This window comes from Podarcis cretensis (genome assembly GCF_951804945.1).
Source record: "Podarcis cretensis genome assembly, chromosome: Z".
Classification (NCBI taxonomy): domain Eukaryota; kingdom Metazoa; phylum Chordata; class Lepidosauria; order Squamata; family Lacertidae; genus Podarcis; species Podarcis cretensis.
The window spans coordinates 33,349,854-33,370,992 of NC_137184.1; the positions used below are offsets into that span (position 1 = coordinate 33,349,854).

At 45.9% G+C, this 21,139-nt stretch overlaps 1 protein-coding gene across 4 annotated transcripts in view; it reads right to left on the reverse strand.

Moving 5' to 3' along the window:
* Positions 1-2,183: 2,183 nt before the first annotated feature.
* SRPX2 (sushi repeat containing protein X-linked 2) overlaps positions 2,184-21,139 on the reverse strand; it is a 28,437-nt gene continuing 9,481 nt past the window's right edge. For 2 of the 4 annotated variants that reach the window (XM_079962455.1, XM_079962454.1), the window contains 9 exons: positions 16,139-16,222; positions 13,347-13,538; positions 11,184-11,360; positions 10,120-10,249; positions 9,876-9,997; positions 8,879-9,058; positions 4,547-4,680; positions 4,324-4,445; positions 2,184-2,658 (listed from right to left, as the gene is read on the reverse strand). In XM_079962455.1, coding sequence (XP_079818581.1) covers positions 2,478-2,658; positions 4,324-4,445; positions 4,547-4,680; positions 8,879-9,058; positions 9,876-9,997; positions 10,120-10,249; positions 11,184-11,360; positions 13,347-13,538; positions 16,139-16,222 — 1,322 coding nt within the window. In that variant the 3' untranslated portion in view covers positions 2,184-2,477. Of the gene's footprint in view, positions 2,659-3,359; positions 3,567-4,323; positions 4,446-4,546; positions 4,681-8,878; positions 9,059-9,875; positions 9,998-10,119; positions 10,250-11,183; positions 11,361-13,346; positions 13,539-16,138; positions 16,223-21,139 lie in introns of those variants that run through there. The other 2 variants (XM_079962456.1, XM_079962457.1) reach the window with 2 other exon arrangements.

Here is a 21,139-nt window from a genome sequence, read left to right on the forward strand (position 1 = left end):
AGACATGGTGCTCAATAATATGGACAGAAAGGATGGGGAGGAGGAGGAGATGCAGTTCAAGTAATGACCAGCCTGCTGTTCCATTGTTTGGTGACTCTGGCTTTCCCCCACTCAGTGATGAGGGTATGGCAGCATGGTGAAATACATATTTGGGGAAGAGGCGTAACTTAATGGCAGAGCATCTGCCTTGCAAATAGAAGGTCCCTGTTCAGTCCCAGTATCTCCAGGTAAAGTTGTGAGCTACGTACTCAGTATCTAAAAACCTAGAGAGCTGCTGCCAGACAGTGTAGACCAGGCATGGCCAAACTTCGCCTACCAGCTGTTTTGGGACTACAACTCCCATCATCCCTAGCTAACAGGACCAGTGGTCAGGGATGATGGGAATTGTAGCCCCAAAACAGCAGGAGGGCCAAGTTTGGCCATGCCTGGTGTAGACAAATGCTGGGCTAGATGGACTGTGACTAAGTATAAGGCAGCTTCCTAAATTCCTGTAACGCTTAGCCAAAGTCTGTTTCCTTTGTAGGGTCTACCCATTAGCTCTAGGCCTTCATTCCGGATCAAAAGAGAATTTGTTCCATCTTCTGTGTAACAGCCCTTCAGATTCTTGAAGGCGGAATATTAAGAAGAAATTAGATAAGAACCCTTTCGCTTGTTATAGAGAGAGTGTCTTTTGTTTGGGGGCAGGTTTTGTGTGTGTGTGTGTGTGTGTGTGTGTGTGTGTGTGGAAGAACATTCAGCTATGTGAGCCTTTTACCCCTAGCTTGGAAAGGTTGGAATCCAGAGCGCATATTTATCACCACAGTGGGAACTAGGGCTAGAAGATCTACACTGCTTCGTGAGAGGTCCTGAGAACAGGAGAACAGATAATGCAGTTTAAATTTTGTGCAGGGGATTTGGGTATTTCTTTAATGTTCCCCATAATAACCACCCTCTCTGCTGGGAAACCAGCATAGCAAGGAGATGTCCTAGCACCTTTGCCTTGATGTTCTCTGAGCAGACCAAGTCAATGGGACTCCAATACTAAGCTACTCACTGGTTGAATGTGCCTAGCAATTTTTGGTATATAAATGTGATAGAGCACTATGGAGGTACAGGGGGAGTGGAGACCTGCTGGTGATACATGACCATGCCCCCCCCATTGATTTGAGCATCACACAGCCCATTATTTTAAGGCTGATGAGGGTCAGGTATTCCAGGGCAGCTTTTGCCAACCTGGTCCTCTCCAGAGATGTTTTTTGGACTGCTTCTCCCACCAGCACCAGCCCAGCTGTGGGAGTCCACAAGTAGCAAAATAACTCTTTAGAAAGTACTGCCTTACTTTGAAGCCGCCCTCTGCAGTTTCAAAGTTTTGGCACATGTTCTGTTCCTCAGCTGTAAAACATTGGGGGGGGGGAGGTTCCGCTAAATAAAAAAAGGTTTACAGTGGTACCTTGGGTTACATACGCTTCAGGTTACATACGCTTCAGGTTACAGACTCCACTAACCCAGAAATAGTGCTTCAGGTTAAGAACTTTGCTTAAGGATGAGAATAGAAATCGTGTGGCAGCAATGGGAGGCCCCATTAGCTAAAGTGGTGCTTCAGGTTAAGAACAGTTTCAGGTTAAGTACGGACCTCCGAAATGAATTAAGTACTTAACCTGAGGTACCACTGTATATTCATTCCGCCTGCTGTAGAGGTGCCAAATTCCTAGGCGTTCCAACCAGGATGCTTTTAATTCTCAGTATATTAACTACTGCACTGACTAAAAGGAGATAAGGGGTGAGCAGAAACATGTACAGTGGTACCTCGGGTTAAGTACTTAATTTGTTCTGGAGGTCCGCTCTTAACCTGAAACTGTTCTTAACCTGAAGCACCACTTTAGCTAATGGGGCCTTCCGCTGCCGCCGCACGATTTCTGTTCTCATCCTGAAACAAAGTTCTTAACCTGAAGCACTATTTCTGGGTTAGTGGAGTCTGTAACCTGAAGCGTATGTAACCTGAGGTACCACTGTATACTCTTTAAAGAAGAGAAGGTGCCTTCCACTTAATGTATCCAGAGCGGGACCTTCTCCACATAGATTGCTGGTTTGCTCTTGAATAAGAGTGAAGAGCTGTGATTCTGGGCTATCCTCTGGTGACTTGTCTTTGGTTGTGATACCTTTACACACACACTCACACACACACACACACACACACACACACAGTGGAATGTACTTCTTGTCTATAAAAGGGTAGGCACAAAATAAAAGACATCCTCCTGGATAATCCCTACAGGAATAGTTATGATTATTTCCCCTTTCTTAATGTGGATGTGGCTGTGGCCCGGGGCGCTGCAGGTTCTGCTGTCCTTGTTGGTTCAACTTCAGCAATTTCCTCCCTTCTGTTTCACCTTCAGTTCAATGCTGAAAGGGAAGACCTGGCTCTCCCTTAGCAGGCAGGGCATGTTAGAGGTCAAAAGGTGTCCACTTGTGACTCCTGTGGATGGAGCAGCCCATTATCACTCGCATGTGTCCCTGTTCTGTTCCCTCTGGAGCACTTCGTGGTTGCTCAGCAGGTAGGTATCCACAAAGGAAAAGAGCTCGTCCGGTGTCAGAGGCTGGATGTAGCGCTCACGGTCCACGCCTTCTTTGTCGACCAACACGACGTTGAAGCGGGAGCGGGTGATATGCAGGAACTGCCTATAGAAACAGAACATTGGCTGATTGCCAGTTTGCTGGAGACCCTAAGAGCTCATGGAGGGTAGTAATTTTAGAGCAGGGATGGGAACTGCTTTTGGCCAGAGGGCCAGATCCGCAATTAGCTAACCCTCCATTGGCCACATTGACAGGCAGTTGCAGCTGCTCACCTGTCAGGTCACCTGACCCTTTATTCCGCCAAGCATTTCCCATGAGAAGTAGGAAACACCAAGGCTCAGTTCTTTTAAGTGTGCTCCAAACCTTCCTTTGCAGTAGCTTGAATTTTCCTGCTCCTGACACCATGTGATGACAAATAAGGGCAAGGCCATACCCAGCTTCCCCATATCTGGAGGCCCTAGGGAGCCAGCATGTAACTTGAGTGCTTGCCCTGACTGACTGCTTATGTGTTACCAGGCCAGGTTCAATGTTTTTGCATTATTTTATAAAGCCATTGGGAGCCGGATAACTCTAGGACTGCCTGAGCCCATCTATCCCTGACTGATCACTGCAATCTTTTGGGGGAGTCTCTGTTGCTGGCTTCCCCATGGCTCACGACTACTAGAAGCCGCCAGTTGCCAGTTTGCTATTGGCTTGCTGTTCCACTGCAACTAAAGCCAAGGTATCTATCTGCATCATGGAGTGAGAGTGTCAAGTGGATACAACAGGGTCAGAACTGGAGCAATATAGGCAAAGGGAAATACGTCTCGGGGTCCACCACATTTTATTCCAGACCCCAGTTCACTGAGATGAATGAAGGATCTGGTGCCATCTTCACAGCATCAGATCAAAGCTCCACTTAGTCCACCATCTTGTTTCCAGTAGCGGACACACAAATGCTTCTTGCAATTTCACAAGCAGGACATGACGACAATAAGAGCCCTTTAATTGTTCCACAGCTACTGTTCCTGAACCTGGAAGATGCATGTAGCCATATTGGCTTGTACGATACGATACAATACGATACCTTTATTGTCATTGTCCCGTACAGAACAACGAAATTGAAAATCTACATAAAACATTCAAAACCCAACAAGCCTGCTATCCCTGCTATCCCAACCTGATTAGCCCCCTAAAAACTCTGATACCCCATTTTTAAATACAATATACTTCCATACAGACTCCTATGCGTTTAAAATCAAAATCGCATCTGGGTAGAAACTTTCTCAAACGGCTAGTCCTAGTCTTTATAACCCTGTACCTTCTTCCAGAAGGCAGAAGCTGAAAGAATCATTTCCAGGTTGCGCACTATCCTGCGCTATCTCTGCAGCTTTCTTATGGCACCTGGAAGCATAGATTTGATCCAAGGTGGGAAGAGTGCACCCAATTATTCTCTCCGTAGTCTTTACAACCCTGGACAGCATTGTTTTTTCCCTGATTGTGCAGCTCCCAAACCACACACACACAGACCATAAGTTAATACACTCACTGTTGGCTTTAAAGGTTTTTAAATTCTAAGTGGTCTCCACCACATTTTGTGGCAGCTGAATCGCACAAATTAAAAATTACAAATGTGGAAAAAATAGACCCCCCTCTTCATTTTGTTTTTGCCTTATCATGCGCACTCTTCTCTTTGTAACATCCCAGCAAGTGGTTGCCCAAGGCCAGTAACATTCGTCACTGAGCAGGGATTTGAACCTGAACCTCTGCCAGCCACTCTGCACCACTAACCTGAGCCCTTCAATGATGTTCTCTGAGAGTCGGTGCTCACGGATCCGCCCCACCTCGTGAGGCGGCAGCCCCACCAGCTCAATGACGGTGATGTGGCGCAAGTCCAGCCCACAAGTGGCTTGCTGCAGTGAAGAGAGAAGCAAATGGTTGGAGGAACCCAGTAGCTGGAGAAGGGAAGGAAGGGTGTGAGTTCTAGGATGGAAACTCAAGAGGAAGGGCTTACCTGCAGCATGCTGTTCTGCATCTTATAGTAGCGGTCAGAAGGATCAGGAGCAGAGATGATGAGCAGCCGGCGCTTTTCATAGAACTGGTCCAGAAGGCCGGCAGCAGAGTTCACATCCACATTGATCTGCATGGCTGTCAGCAGAGCATGAGAAGACACAGGGTTTTAGCATGTTAGATGGGTACATGCTAGACGGGTAGCAAAATGAAGAATGGAGAGCAGTAATAGTGGCAACAGGGCCACCTGCCACACTGTAGGAATGGATACTGACGAACATCTCTGAGTGTCCCCCCCCAAATGCCTCCTTTCTGCCATCACCGCTATTACTTTTCTGGGGAGTGGAGCCAGATTACTAACCTTGCTCACACAATAGGTCAAGTGAACCTGTTGGACTCCAACTCACCTGGGTCCCAATCAGTATAGCTAGTAAGGGCTGATGGGAGTTGTAGTTCAATAGCATCTGGAGGGTCATAGGTTCCTTGCCCCCACTCCTTTGCTAGGGATATCATCTCAGATACCCAAATTGGTTCACATGGTTGGTCACAATGGTGCAAATGGATCTTGTCTACACTTTGTGCTCTCAGCTGAGCACACACACTTTCACTTCCAGTCCCCTCTCTTCAGGAACACTAAAGGGCGTTGCCCTACAGCTAGTAAAAAGATTTGGTTCCTTGTAATCAGCGCTGTGGGTTAAACCACAGAGCCTAGGACTTGCCAATCAGAAGATCGGTGGTTCGAATCCCCGCGATGGGGTGAGCTCCCGTTGCTCGGTCCCTGCTCCTGCCAACCTAGCAGTCTGAAAGCACGTCAAAGTGCAAGTAGATAAATAGGTACCACTCTGGCAGGAAGGTAAACGGTGTTTCCATGCGCTGCTCTGGTTCGCCAGAAGCGGCTTAGTCATGCTGGCCACATGACCTGGAAGCGCTACGCCGGCTCCCTCGACCAATAAAGCGAGATGAGCGCCACAACCCCAGAGTCGGTCACGATTGGACGTAATGGTCAGGGGTCCCTTTACCTTTACCTTAATCACTGCTCTTAAGCTGGCAATGCAACAATATGCTCAGAAGGACCATGGTAGGGGAAGATGTTATTCATCACTGCCCCAACAGCCATTTCTTCCAGGTTCTAAGTTGAGGATGAGGAAACACTGGTCCTCCAGCTATTGGACTCCAGTTCACATCAGCCCTAGCTGTAATAGTCAATGGTCAGGGATGATTGGAGCTGGAGTCCAGGAACATTTGAAGGAGCACAGGTTCCTCTCCCATGTTCTAACAATGCTGAAATGGGGTTTCCAGTTCACAAAATTAGAGACTTGGGGCATTGGAAGGACCCCAAGGATCATCTAGTCCAACCCCCTGCAATGCTGGAATTTGCAGCCATCCTATATGGGGATCAAACCTGCAACCTTGGCGTTATCAGCACCACGCTCTAACCAAGTGAGCTATCTGAACCAAAGTTCAGAACAAGCCCAATGAAATTTGAGAGCCCAAAGTCCACCACTGCTGTTTCCTTCAACATCTATAATAATTTTCTGCCATCAGAACAGTAAAATTTTCATAACACTTGCAAAGAACTCCAGATCATATATCTATAGGGCCAGGAAAAAAGCATTCAATAGATTCTCGCCCCTTTTTTCTTTTTTGGTGTCAAATACAATGTCCCAGTGCCAATAGCAGCAAAAATATGTAGAAAAGAATAAGAAACTGGAATCATAGTATCAAATAACCACTTTTGAGGTTTTCTGCAACCAAACAGTAAATTTTCCATATATGATTTGGATAATCACCAATCACACACCAACACATCCAGCAGTGTGAGATGACATTGAATTGCATCTGGCTCGAAGGTTTCCTTGGGTGCAAGGCTCTGTTTAGACATGTCATGACTCCTGATTGCGCAGAGGTTTCAAGTGTATTCAGTTGCATGTGCTTAGAAGCCCCGCTCAGATGTTTAGCAGTGGAACCACAAAGGAGCATTGAGATCTGGAACAGCCTGTGTGCCCTGAATCGTCTCCTTGTTTCCATTTCTCAATTCAAAGCAAGAACTGAATGGATACTGCACTGTGAATGTTGTAGCAATGATTTCAGGTCGGATTTATGTCATAAAAGTGCAGTGGAGGAGAAACTTCACTCTGTGTAACCTTAGGCAGGATTTTTGAGAATGTTTGGACCACAAAGAAGCTGATACTTAAGCATCTTCAATCCCCATGTAGGGCTAACACTAGGAAGTGGGATATACCTTTAAAACTAAGAAATGCCTCTGAGATCAGAGCTCGCTGTATTTTATTTCCCATTTTCTCATTTAACAGCATTCAACAGTGGATATACGGTAAATCTACACGAATTGAATAATATTTCCTGTGACTTCCTCCCCTTCTGCGGTATCTTATTTTTCTGTCATTTTCTTACTGCCTATCTTAATTTATCCTTTTTAAAAAACAAATTTATCATTTATAATGCCTTTAAATTTCTTCCTGCTCATGTTTGGATTAATCCTGCCAACGTTTTTAACTGTTTACAATTTGTTTTCACATATTTAATAAATCCCGCCCCCGCCCCCCCCGCCCCCCATTCTATCACAAAAAGTCTATCATCTTGATCTGTTAATCTTCTGGTTAGTTTTGCCATCTCTGCATATTCCATCAATTTTAATTGCCAATCGTCTCTTTGCAGGGGGGGGCTGTTCCTCTTTCCAATTTTGGGCATATATCATTCAGGCAGTCATGGTTGCATACATAAATATGTGAGATCACAGTGATGCTTCTAGCATGACATCACTGCTCTGAGCTCTAATTGACATAATCTCAGTTGCTGTTTCTAATTTGGATCAGCTGGGAAATAACTGAATTGCAGAGAGCATTCTTAGGTTCATTGTTAGTTTAGCCAGGCATTGTATTTACCAACAGGGTTAATGGTTGTTTCATCTATCTATCTATCTATCTATCTATCTATCTATCTATCTATCTATCTATCTATCTCCACAGCATTTTTGGTTGTCTATTAGCAACTTAAAAGGGTAAAAGGTAAAGGACCCTGACAGTTAAGTCCAGTCACAAACAACTCTGGGGTTGCGGTGCTCATCTCACTTTACAGGCCGAGAAGGCTGGCGTTTGTCCGCAGACAGTTTTTCCAGGTCATATAGCCAGCATGACTAAGCCACTTCTGGTGAAACCAGAGCAACGCATAGAAACACCATTTACCTTCCCACCGGAGCGGTACCTATTTATCTACTTGCACTTTTTGGCGTGCTTTTGAACTGCTGGGTTGGCAGGAGCAGGGACCAAGCAACGGGAGCTCACCCCATCGCAGGGATTCAAACTGCTGACCTTCTGATCGGCAAGCCGAAGAGGCTTAGTGGTTTAGACCACAGCGCCACCCGCGTCCCCTATTAGCATCTTAGGGAGCTATTTATTGTAGGTTTTCTGCATAGATGGTAAGTAAATGCATTTAGGGAAATCTGGATTCTCAGCCCATCTTACACACACAAAACCTGTCCGCTAAGCCTTTAGTATCTTCCCTGTCATTTCTTCCTTTCTAGGGATGCCCCTGGGATGCTTGCTGATGTTCGTGTCCTGTTTGCTGCTCAGGAAACACCCCCAAGACACACAAATAATGTCCAACCTCCATCAACTCTTGCTTGGACATCTAGAGCCAGCAAGCCAGGCAATAGTCCTGCCTACTAGTTGCAGTGTGTGTGTGTGTGTGTGTGTGTGTGTGTGTGTGTGTGTCTTCCACGCACTTGTAGCAGGAATGAGGCAAATACATTTAAAACAAATACTTGCGTTAACTGCGTAAGATCACAGTGATGCTTGCAAAACAATGCTCTGAGCTGAAGCTGATGTCACCAAGCAGTGGCTGATCTGATGTGTTTGTTTCTAACTCAGCTGTAGGTGGAGTTGGAGAGAGTTTTTGGAGCTGGCTAATTTTGAAACAATTGCCTGCTTTGTAAATACAATGCCTAGCTAATCTAACAATGGACCCAAAAATGCTCTCTGCAATCTGGTTTCTCCCCAACTGATGCAGCTGCTGTTAGAAATGGAAAACAATAACCGAGATGATGTCAGTTAGAGCTCAGGGCAGTGATGTCATGGTGAAAGCATCACTACGATCTCAGAGACATGGCTTAGTTTTCCCCCAGCAGCAACCTGTGAGGCTGCTTATAAGCTTGCATCCAGTTAAGTTCTACTCAAGAGCAGACCTCTTTTAAATCAACAGACCTAGGTTAAATCATGCCTATTCATTTCAAAGGGTGTACTCTGAGTAGAACTGATTTTGGGTACAACTGTTGCCCTTTACCCTAGCTCTTCTTCCCTCAACCCCAACACACACTTACGAATGCACGTGGGCTGAGAGCCAGACCATTGGCGGCTGGATTGACAGACCCTCAAGGGGGCACCCTGGCGTTCATAGCCTCCATCACAGTGGTACTCGCAGGTTGCTCCGTAGTTGTTCCCTGCTGAGGTGCAGCTGACATAACCGTGCTCTGGTGGTTTTAGAACAGGACAGCGACTCACTGTGGAAGAGAAGGTTAGGAATCAGAACCCAAAGTCTTCCTCGCCTCCAACACAACACAGGCCACATGCACACTGTGCATTTAAACTACTGTGGCGCCACTTTAACAGGCATGGCAACCCGCTAGGGTACCCTAGGGACTAATATGTTAAAAGTGCTGAGTGTTGTTATGAAACCCCTAATCCTCTCAGAACTACAATTATCAGAGTGGTTTAACCACCTGTTCCCAAGGAACTGGGAACAATCTAAAGTTATCCCACAAGGGAGTGGATTCTAGAAGAGGTAGTCTTGTGACAGAAGCTTAGAACTCCTCGGGCTGCTCCCTACCTTGCTCGCTCAGAAGTATCTAAGGTCCTGCAACTCTGCCTTGCCCCATTCCCCATCAGACCTGGCTTCGGATCAGAACATGGCATTTGTAGCAAGTAACAAAATGTCCTGGTCTGGCCTTGGTGCCAAACCACATGCTATTTTAAATGAATGGTTTGAACTTGTATCTTCCAACCCCCTGGCAGGAGGCATGGAGGAATGGGGCTGGAGTTGATGCGGATCGGGACTGCTCTTCCCAAAAATACCCCACCTCCACCTGCCAAGCTGCTATTCTCTCCAACTGGAATGTTGTTATTGGCAAACAAAGCTCTCAGAGGAGAGAATTTCCAATGGGACCATGGCCTGGAGACAGGGGTAAAACCTACCCACAGTTGAAATCTAAACCATGCCTCTCTCACTGCTCCTATTTAAGAGAAGAGGCAAAGGTGTAAGCAGCAACCTCACATTTAGTGTAATGCCTTGGAAATATGAGGGAAGGTCCTATCCTTTACCTTGGATGCGCACAAAAAACTTGCAGCTTGCTCGGTTGTATGCCTGGTCATAGACGGTGTAGCGGATAATGTGTTCTCCTTCAGAAAACTCGGATCCTGGTTCTGGGCCCCGGAGTGTCATCCTGGACTCGAAAGACAGAGAGATATGTCAGGATGTAAATATGAGGGCTGGGTTTGAACTTTTTCTTCCAAAAAGAATCATTAAATGGTGCTGAGACCCCAGTGCAGCCTCCCCCAAGCTTACTGTTTGATGACACCATCAGCAGAGTCCTTTGCCCGAGGTGGATCCCAGTACACAGTGGCTGTCAGCTTGTTGGGTTCTGCCAATCGCTCTCGAGACTCAGGACATTGGATTTTCGGAGGCTCTATGTCTGCTTGAGTAGAATCAGAAAGGAACTCCATGGAAACAGGCAGCAACTAGGAGGAAAGTTTCCGCTTTGGGCCTGAATGACAAATGACTGGCCACATCCAAATTGTCAGTATTTTGCAGGAGGGATTCAAGAGCATTCCAGAAATGTTGGTATGTGCCATTAAACTGGATTAAAGTGCTCTTTTCCAACAAATCCACTTTTTTAAAAATGGACTTTTTGCAGATGGGAAAGTGACATGGAAATGCACTAGAAAACTCTGGGATAAAACTATTGAGGTTGGACCACTAAGGCAAATGGGAGCCCCTCAGGGCTATAAAGCATGATATAAGTATTCTTAAATAAATACCGTATTTTTTGCTCTATAAGACTCACTTTTTCCTTCCTAAAAAGTAAGGGGAAATGTGTGTACATTTTATGGAACGCATGCAGGCTGCGCAGCTATCCCAGAAGCCAGAACAGCAAGAGGGATTGCTGCTTTCACTGCGCAGCGATCCCTCTTGCTGTTCTGGCTTCTGAGATTCAGAATATTTTTTTTCTTGCTTTCCTCCTCCAAAAATTAGGTGCGTCTTGTGGTCTGGTGCGTCTTATAGAGCGAAAAATACGGTACTTTAGGTTGTGGTTTGAATGATTGTGGAGTAGCTAGCTGTCCAAAAAACATATCCCCAGCTGGTTTAATGGCCATTCCCCTTAGCAGTCTTTGGAAACTGTAGTTCTATTGTTGTGGCCAGAGAGATTTCTGCACAGAAGATTCTTAGGAAGTTCTCAGGGAGCCGTGATAGCCCAACAGATGGAAAGCCAATTTAAATATGTCAAGTACATGTACACTGGCAATTTCCCCTCCCATTTCTGTTTCCATCAGAATTCTCTGACATCCCTGGTAGTGGCAATGGCAACTTCTTCCATGCAATATGTGTGGTTGGCTCCAGGAAGAATTTACCTACACAAATTGGCTCGCTGCCACTCCAGTGTCCGTCTTCTAAGCACACACGACTGCGATCGCCTTCCCGGTGGTATCCAGGCCGGCAGGTGTAGTCACAGTGAGAATCGACCTTGACTCCATCTGAACACTGGTACGATCCATGGTAGATTGCCGGCAGCGTAGGGCACCGAATCTCTGTGCACAGAAAGAGAACTTGAAAGTTCCCCAGGCTCTTCATGGAGTTACAACCCCCTGGATACCAGCTTCAAAGGGTTTCAAGCTTTGTAGCAAAAATACTAAGGTCATGCCTGCAACATGCATTTTAAGCAGATTTTTTTTTTAAAAAAAAAAAAACACAACATCCTGGGAACTGTAGCTTGTTAAAGGTGCTGGGAATTGTAGCACTGTGAGGGTGCTTTGGGGGAAGCTGATCCATGCACCTGTGTGCAGCAGGTTAATATAAGAGATAATGGCATGTCACAGAGTTGCGCTTCTACTCTCGCAAGATTGAATGCATTGCCCTTGGCTGTACTCGAGGGACAATTCCAAAAGATTCCGTGCGAAAAACACTTATGTACCTGTGGAGATGGCAGTACCGAATCAGTGGCACATGCCCTTCTGGCTTGCACTCTTTATAAAGACTTGAGGAATGAGATTATCACCCCTCTTTTATTGTCCATTCCCGGTTGCCCAACCACTGCCACAGTGTCCTTTCTCTTGGCAGATCAAGATGAACAGGTGGCAGCAAAGGTTGAAAGGTTTTTAGCTGGGGCAATCAGAATAAGATCCACTATTTGACTATTGATTCAAAACCCTAAAATGTATTTTATATTATTGACTTCTTATTTCTATTCTTTGTATATCGTATTGTTGTTTTATTACTACGGCCAATGGCTGACACAAATAAAGATTCATTCATTCATGTCACAGAGTAGCTACCGTATTTTTCGCTCTATAAGACACACCAGACCACAAAACGCATCTAGTTTTGGGAGGAGGAAAACAAGAAAAAAAATATTCTGAATCTCAGAAGCCAGAACAGCAAGAGGGATCGCTGCGTAGTGAAAGCAGCAATCCCTCTTGCTGTTCTGGCTTCTGGGATAGCTGCGCAGCCTGCATTCATTTCATAAGACGCACACACATTTCCCCTTACTTTTTAGGAAGGAAAAAGTGAGTCTTATAGAGCAAAAAATACAGTAATTGAGCAGGAATCTGAATTCAGCTCCCCGTTTCCCCTCTGCAAGTCCAATTCTTCAACAATCTGTGCCAGGAACCAGCATGATCCAAAGAGGGAGAGCTTTGCTATGTTGACAGGTTACTCAGACTAAGGAAGCAGACCTGGAACAACAGCTCCTATTGGCTCCTTAGGTTGCCTGGTCTGCCTGGGCTAATAGAACTAATTCTGGTGTTGCAGCATAGCAGGGATCAGGTCAGACACTTCCTCTGCCTGAGAACTGTTCTAATGGTGCAGGATTAATATGCCTGGACCCTTCTATGAAACCCTTGGTCCTTCATACTCAGTCCTCCCACAAACCTCCTTTTGCCCTTGATATAAAGCACTCTTGAAATCAGCGGTGAAAATCAATACAGTTCTGAAAGGTTCAGCCTGCCTTCTTGATTAAAAATGATGCCCAACTGTATCGAAGCATAGATTAAAAATCCCATTGGTTTCTGGAACAATGAGCAGGCAAAGTTTTATGACAATACCTTAAGATATCTTAAGATCTACAAGTGAACAGATAATTTTCCAAAATAGGTAGTAGATGTGTATGTCTGTTCTCTCCCAGCAATTACTTCTGACACATAGAATCATAAGGACCACAAGCATGGGCACAGCTTGAGGGGGGGGCAGGGAGGGCCAGCTGCCCCCCATCAACAAAAAACATTAAAAATACTGTACATAGCTAACGGAGGTTCTGCCCCCCTCTAACAAAAATCCTGGCTATGCCCATGACCACAAGGGTCATCTTGTCCAACTCTCTGCAATGCAGGGATCTTTTCCCCCAACATGGGGCTTGAACTCAGAACCCTGAGATTAAGGGTATCTTGCTCTACCAACTGAGCTATCCTGCAGGCTCATCTTGGGTTATGTTGATGGCACCCTATGTTGAGTACTTTAATGAGGCTTCCTGAGGATGGCTGTAATGTGGAGTGGCCTCTGGACACTGGCGTGTCACTTACGTCTGCAGTAGGCATGTCCTGACCAGCGACGGTTTAGTAGGCACTGTACGGACCTCTGGCCAATCAAGCGGTATCCACGGTCGCAGGAAAGCTCACAGCGCGTCCCCAGGCTGCTGCGGTAATTACCTCCACGGGGAGAATAGCACGTAGCCTCCCCATGATAAATGCTCAACAGGTGACACCACTGGGGAACTGAGAGAGAGAGAGAGAACCTCATTTAGGTATTCTAGCTATCAAGAGCAAAAGCTTTCGTAACTCAAGGGACCACCAGCTCCCATATATACCTGCTCATGCGTTCAGATCTACCATGGGGAATTTGATCCAGGCGCCCCCCATTGTTTGCAATAAGATGAGTGGTTGTGAATTATGGTGCTGGAGGAGACTCTTGAGAGTCCCATGGACTGCAAGAAGATCAAACCTCTCCATTCTTAAGGAAATCAGCCCTGAGTGCTCACTGGAAGGACAGATCCTGAAGCTGAGGCTCCAATACTTTGGCCATCTCATGAGAAGAGAAGACTCCCTGGAAAAGACCCTGATGTTGGGAAATATTGAGGGCACAAGAAGAAGGGGACGACAGAGGATGAGACGGTTGGACAGTGTTCTCAAATCTACCAACATGAGTTGGACCAAGCTGCGGGAGGCAGTGGAAGACAGGAGTGCCTGGCATGCTCTGGTCCATGGGGTCACGAAGAGTCGGACATTACTAAATGACTAAACAACAACAACAACAACAATGGAGTGGTTGTGAAAGGATGAGGCTTCTGTGAAACACAGAAAATGTAATACCATCATGGTATTTATCATGGCATATTTATTGGGTATTTATTTACCCCAAATAAGTTTGTCCCAAAGTTCAACTGAAATTTAATGCTCCTGTGGCATAATCCCATCAGCACTACTTCTGCCCACTCTGGGACAGCAGATAGTAAGTTTTTGTCCTTTTCTATCCGACATCTCTTCAGCAATAAGAAGATTTCTGTCATGTCCACCTCTGACTTCTCTTTCCAAGGCTAAACACCCCCAGGTTCTTTAAACTTTCCTCACAGGATTTGCTTTCTGTACCATAGACAATCTTCATCCTCCCTCCTCCGGCCACTAAATTCCTTTCAATTTGTATCCTCCTTAAAAGTGTGGCCCACAGAACCAGGCTGAGTTCTCTGTATAAGGTCTGACTAGTATGGTTAGTTATTTGGCCATGGAAGAAAGCACTCTGTGTGTGCTCTGTGGAATTTTCTTTGTTATTGTTCCTTAACAAGCTCCAGGCTTTGAAAACCAGACCCAGGGGGCCAGCTCTGGTGAACAATAGCATAGCCTTGGAGCTTCCCTAACTAGCTGCCCCTAATTTTACATTTCAGGCAAACTTCTGAATTCAGGAACTGTGGTAAATTAATTTTGTGCCAGCTGTTTCCCTGCCTTTACATCAATTATTTAATCAGGGCCGACCCAGCCACAGAGCAAAACAGCAGCTGTTGGCTGTCCCCATAGGACCCCATGGCTAGCATTATCCGGGCAGGTCAAGGGCCGGTTGTGTGAAAGGGAAAAGAGAATATCTGCCCACAATGGTTGCCTAGCACTGTTTACAAACTACAGTTCACAGGATTCATTGGGGGAAGCCATGGCTTGTTAAAGTGTTACGTTGGGCTTTATAGTGCAGATAGGGACCCAACATTGTGGTGGGCTCTTCTGTTCCTAAGTTTTCCAATTTGAGCAGGTAAATTACGTAGATGGCCTACAAGGCTCCCCTCAGTCTCTCTGACCACAACTATATATTTAGCACTTATACCAACTGGGAGCTGTGGTTTGCTAAGGGTGCTTAGAGTTGTTAAAGGTAAAGGGACCCCGGACCACTAGGTCCAGTCGTGACCGACTCTGGGGTTGCGGCGCTCATCTCGCTTTATTGACTGAGGGAGCCGGCGTACAGTTTCCGGGTCATGTGGCCAGCATGACTAAGCTGCTTCTGGCGAACCAGAGCAGCGCATGGAAATGCTGTTTACCTTCCCGCCGGAGTGGTACCTATTTATCTACTTGCACTTTGACGTGCTTTCGAACTGCTAAGTTGGCAGGAGCAGGGACCGAGCAACGGGAGCTCACCCCGTCGGGGGGATTCGAACTGCTGACCTTCTGATCGGCAAGTCCTAGGCTCTGTGGTTTAACCCACAGCGCATTCACAGAGTGGAAAATTCCCAGAGTGGTTTAACAAACAATTCATTTTCCCAGGGAACTCTGGAAATTGTAGGTCTGTGAGGGGAATAGGGGGTCTCCTGAGGGCGTCTCTTAACACCTCTCAGCACCCTTTAGAAATGACAGTTCCCAATACTATATGCCTACAGTCCTTGCTCACTAAAGCTCTATGTTCAGCCACTGAGAAGTATGGCTAGTGGGTGTATGGTGATTGCACTAGGGCTAGTAATTGAGGTTCCCATTCTCTCCTCACACCTCCAATCAATGTGTGTATGTGGGTTCCTGACACTCTTACGGCTTGCCTCTTGCATCCCTCAGGCTGCAGGAGGGATGAAGAGCCAAAAAGATGGCGCCTTTCTAAAGATGTCCCAAACTGCCCCCCTCCCCTAGAGAATGATTTATGTGTGACCTGGGCACAGCTGGGCCTTCCAAAAGATCTCATGAAAATTACTGAGAATGGCTGGCCTCCATATGTCATTAGACCTCCAACTCCCATCAGCCCTACTCAGCCTGGCCAATGGTCAGTGCTGATGGAAGATGTAGTCCAACATCGTTTGGATGGCAGTGCACTTTTTAAGATTATTTAGTTCTACCAATCTGAAAATGCTTACCTCGATATTCTGGAGCAAGAACATGGGAAGTTTCTTCAGCATACACCTCATTGGTTTGCCTTTCTGCAGCGGAGTAGCCAGATCCTGGCACAAAGGAGGGAGAAACAGAAAGTGACAATGCTCATCTCTAGATTGTCTACAGCAGGGGTCAGCAAACTTTTTCAGCAGGGGGCCAATCCACTGTCCCTCAGACCTTGTGGGGGGCCGGACTATATTTTGGAGGAAAAAAATGAACGAATTCCTATGCCCCACAAATAACCCAGATTTTAAATAAAAGGACACATTCTACTCATGTAAAAACACCAGGCAGGCCCCACAAATAACCCAGAGATACATTTTAAATAAAAGGACACATTCTACTCATGTAAAAACACGCTGATTCCTGGACCGTCTGCGGGCCGGATTTAGAAGGTGTTTGGGCCGGATCCGGCCCCCAGGCCTTAGTTTACCTACCCATGGTCTACATCCTTGTTCCCAGTGCTATTTTGCTAGAAAAACAGGTGCCAGTATTCACCATGGACGCCTCCCTTGTTCTCTTATAATGGCAATGGCGCCCACCTGAGAGGTGAGTTCCAATGAGTTCTGGATGGGGGAAAAAGCCCTGCTTGTTCCTGTCCCAAATCAGAATAACATCACCCCCACAATGATGCAGACTCTGCCAAATTGGTTCCAAATCTGTGCCAATGATGCCATTGCCCAGGGGAAGTCTTGAGTTTGGTTCTTCATCCCTCGAAATCATCTCGGTCCCTGATCTGTCCGTTGGGGATTTCTTTTGAAATTTTGCTACTGATTACACAAATGCACAAGACGCAAACTGCAGTGGGTAGCCGTGTTTGTCCTGGGTGGGTGGGAGGGGAGGCAGGTCAGGGGCAAAAATCCAGAAATGCAGGAAAATGTACTTAATAGGACTGACTGAAATGTCACAAGCGTTTGACCTCCAAAGGTCTTCTTCAAGCCGGATGGTAAGAAAAAGAAACAAAGGGTGTCTGTGGTGGATCTTGGGGGCTTGGGATCTGCTAGGACCACGTCAGCCGCTACATACCCAAACAATCACTGCATTCTGTAGGAGAGAGAGCGTGTTCTCCTTGGTTTGGTTGGCCCAAAGTGTGATTGCACTCCTCTGGTTGCTGGGGAGAGTTTGATGTTGCCAATTTTGAGTGATAGCCTGAGTTGAATATATTCCCTGCGCGCAGCGTTGAGCTTCCTCTTTTTGCTGTGTGCATCAGATCAGCCGCCCACCCCCCCTAAGTTTAGGGAGTTTGTTGCGTTTGACCTTGCTATGTCTGTCATGGTGTCGTCTGCTTTTGGAGCAGGGACCTGGAGGAATTTTGTCCATTTGGCTGATTGGCTGGTGCCATTTGGTTTTTGCCTACTGCGTAGCAAATCGTCACAACTTTTGTAAGGTTGCGGTTAGGCATTGGTTTTAGAAAATTGGTTGGTGTAGAGGTATGGATTGGCTGTGCCTGCCCCTCCAATGCTGCTGCTGCAAGAGTATTCCGTTAAAGGAATCCAGCGGCTAACCATGCTTTTGTCCGCACCCCTGTAAAGGGGGATAGGGCCACGCAAGAGCCCCTGGGAGCATTTGGGGAGAGGTGAGGGTCTCATACCCAGCTCCATCTACTCCCCATAAAATGTTTTCCCTAACTAACTTCACAGGCTTGCGGATGTCAGTTCTGTCCCTGGGCGGGGACAGATAGTCGTAACCAATGCCTAAGCAACCACTCACATTGTTTGTATTTTAATAAAGTTGTGGCCAAAATTATGCAAAAAACCTTAAACAAAAAATATGGTGTGAAGTGTGAATTTATTTGGGGTGGCTTGGGGACCTTGACACACAAAACCCTATATCTATATGCTGCTGTCTTAAACAGTTTTTTTTAATAGTTGCAATCATTTTTAATAATCATTTTTATGTTTGCAGTTGTTTTAACTGCTTTTATATGTGTACCTGTTCTATATAGCTTATTATTTTGTGAATCGCTTTGGGGTGCCTCATGGGAAGTGATTCACAAATGCGAGGAAATAAAATGATAGCGAGGGCGATGATGATGAAATATTTGCTGGCTACCGCAGCAGAAGGCTGCCCCTAAACCATTCCCTCTACAAGCTCATCCACACTTAGGCTTGTCCCACGATTTCTAGGTACGGGTTTGAGAGCTCTTCATTTGTCCTGCCACTTTCCACAGGAAAAACTCACTGTTTGCAGAGAACATCAGTTGGGTTTTCTGCATATTGACCTTTGTTCTGATTCAGTGGTAAAAAAAAGTGTTTTTTTTCCAGGGAAAGTTGTGGGGCAAAAGGAAAACCTCTCAGACCCATTCCTAGAAATTATGGGACAAACAGAATGAATCATGGGACTAATAGAAGTGTGGGTGAGCCTTATTTCTGATGTTTAGGCTGTAAAGCTCTTACGCAGTGAAAACTGTATCATCCACTCCCTTGGAACTAGCAGGCTTAGGGATGTCCAAGGTTTGCAGGTGCACATTTTTAGTAATAATAACAATAAAAAAACCACCCTAAGAGAGAACCCCTCTTCCTGAAACAGCTCATAAGGATTGAGTATGCTGTGTCCCTGGAATCCTGCCAGCCTGTTGCTTTTAATTGGGAGGAACAGAATGAAGTGATTGGAATCAGCAGCACTTGACGCTGCAACATTTTGTTACACATCTGTTTCATAAAAAATGGATTCAAATTGCTTTCTTTGTTGGGGGAGTTCAGCTGCGATAACCAGCTGTTCTAAGAAACGGCATCATGCAACCTGTCTATGAAGGCGCAGACCAAGAGAGTAGCGCATGGAGCTTTGTGCTACCACTGGGTTTTGTGCTGTCGCTGTCTTGACACCTGTGCCAACTGGGTTCAAGGACATCATATGAGTTTGGAGTGGGAGAGATTGCTGCCTCCCATCGCCCGCCCCATACAATTCCCCAGGATTAAAATTGGCTAAATTAAACTAAATTAAAATTGGCTAAATTAACAGCATCCATACGACAGCCGTCAAATCAAAAACTAAAAAACGAATGGCAATGCTTTGATGACAAAATATTGCTCTAAAAAAGACATGCTAATATGCTTAGATTAAAAATGTAAATGCATCAAAACAATAAATTATCAATGACATATGTATGTATATAGAGAAAATAAAAACAATCAGAATGCAATGAGAAGAGTAAAATTGATTCTAGAGAAGACGAGTAGCGGTGGAGGGAAGTTAAACAGGGTGGTGGGTTTATTATATTTTCTTTTTTCTTTTTTGGATATTGTATAATGATTTACCTCTCAACCTACAGTTCCAATCCACACAAGAGTCTGTGGGGGCCAACATGCCTTCCCCAAAAACATGTAGGGCACCTGAACCCTCCCTAACCTATTCCTAACACAGATTCCTGGGGCCCCTCTATTTCCCCCCTTCTCTCCATTATTCCTACTTTCTGCTTGCTGCTCTATAACCAGTTACTGATCCGTAAGAGGACCCCCTGTCCCCTTATCCCATAACTGCTAAGCTTCTCAGGAGCCTTTGCTGATTGAATCTCCAAGCATCTAATATCTGCTGGATCACCCTATTCATACACCTGACTGAGGATAAGGAAGTTTCAAGTGTTTGCTATGATGTAATGCTGGGCAGGGTCAGGATGCCTTTTCCAAACGGTCCTTTGGGTACCCAACATGTGGAAAGCTTGCCTTGCAATGAGGTGTCTGCGTAAGTTTTCAGCAGCAGCCTCTAAGAAAAATCTGGGATCCTACTTGTAAGAACGGTGATGCTAACATGGGCATGGCCAGGATTCTTTGGGGGGGGGGGCAGAACCAATGTGATTGGTCAGTTAAGTATTTCTATTGTTTTTCTTGATAGTGTGTAGGGGGGAGCAGCTGCCCCCCTGCCCCCCCCCGGCTACGCCTATGTATGCTAACCAATCCCTCCCTAACAGCTGGATCATTTTGAAGTCTGTCTTTTCCTATGTATGTATGCCAGAATGATAGATTGCAAGCATCTCTTTGCTTTCTTTCCTTTAGACAAAACAAACACAGGGTTGTGTGTGTGTGTTTTCTTTTTTCTTTTTTCTTTTTCTTTTTCTTTTTCGTTCCAGCATTTCCACAAAGATCAGTGAAAGACATATGTGGAGACAAAAATATCTTTTATAGTGAATTGGAGCAGAATAAATTTGGATCCCAGATGAATGAATAAGAGCTGTCGGCTGGCATTCCAACCCAATTAGGTCACATTTCCACTGGGTTCCCTCTAATTCCAGAGGCCACAGTTCATTCCCCCCATCACCCAGGCACTCTCATGAATCATTCCCATTCCTGTTTGTGAATGGACCCACCTCTTAATTTTAGCACCCATGCTTGAAATGAGGCACAACATCTTCTGCGTTAGCTCTGAAACCACATATCTGCTAAGCGAAAGACCAGATGTTTCCGTTGACCTGCTTGAGAGCATAACTTCATTTCTATAAGAAGCCTGAGGCTGGCTAAGTGCAAAATAGCTAGGATGGAAAAGCTGCTCCTCACCCACCCACCCACTCCCGCTGGCAATGATGACTGGGATGCATGCTGCACATGCCCAGAGACACTGCTGCCTTGTATGTTTCAAGAGAGACGACCCAGCACTAAAGGCCAGTGTCAGGAGTCAGTGCCATTGAGCTTCTGCCAAGGCCCACAGCCTAGCCCAGCAGGGTCCTTGAAGCCAGTTCCTGGAACTCCTAGTCTTTTTATTTGTGCTCCTTCCTGTTGCTGCCTGTGCAGTCTGACCTCTCCCAGTGTGTGAGCACTGATGGAAGTGAGAAGGAAGGAGGAGGAGCAGCTCTTGCTCACCTTCTCCAGGTTTGGATGAGGCTCAGAGGCAAGGGCCAGTTGCAGCACCTGGTATCATGGGGCAGCTGCCAGGACTCCACTTACTGATGCTTTCTCTGGTCCCTGTTACATTTATTTCCTTGGTCCAGTATTTTGATTCAAGTTGGGAATCTTAATGGTGTGTAGACCAAGCTGCTTGGAGCACTGCCTCTT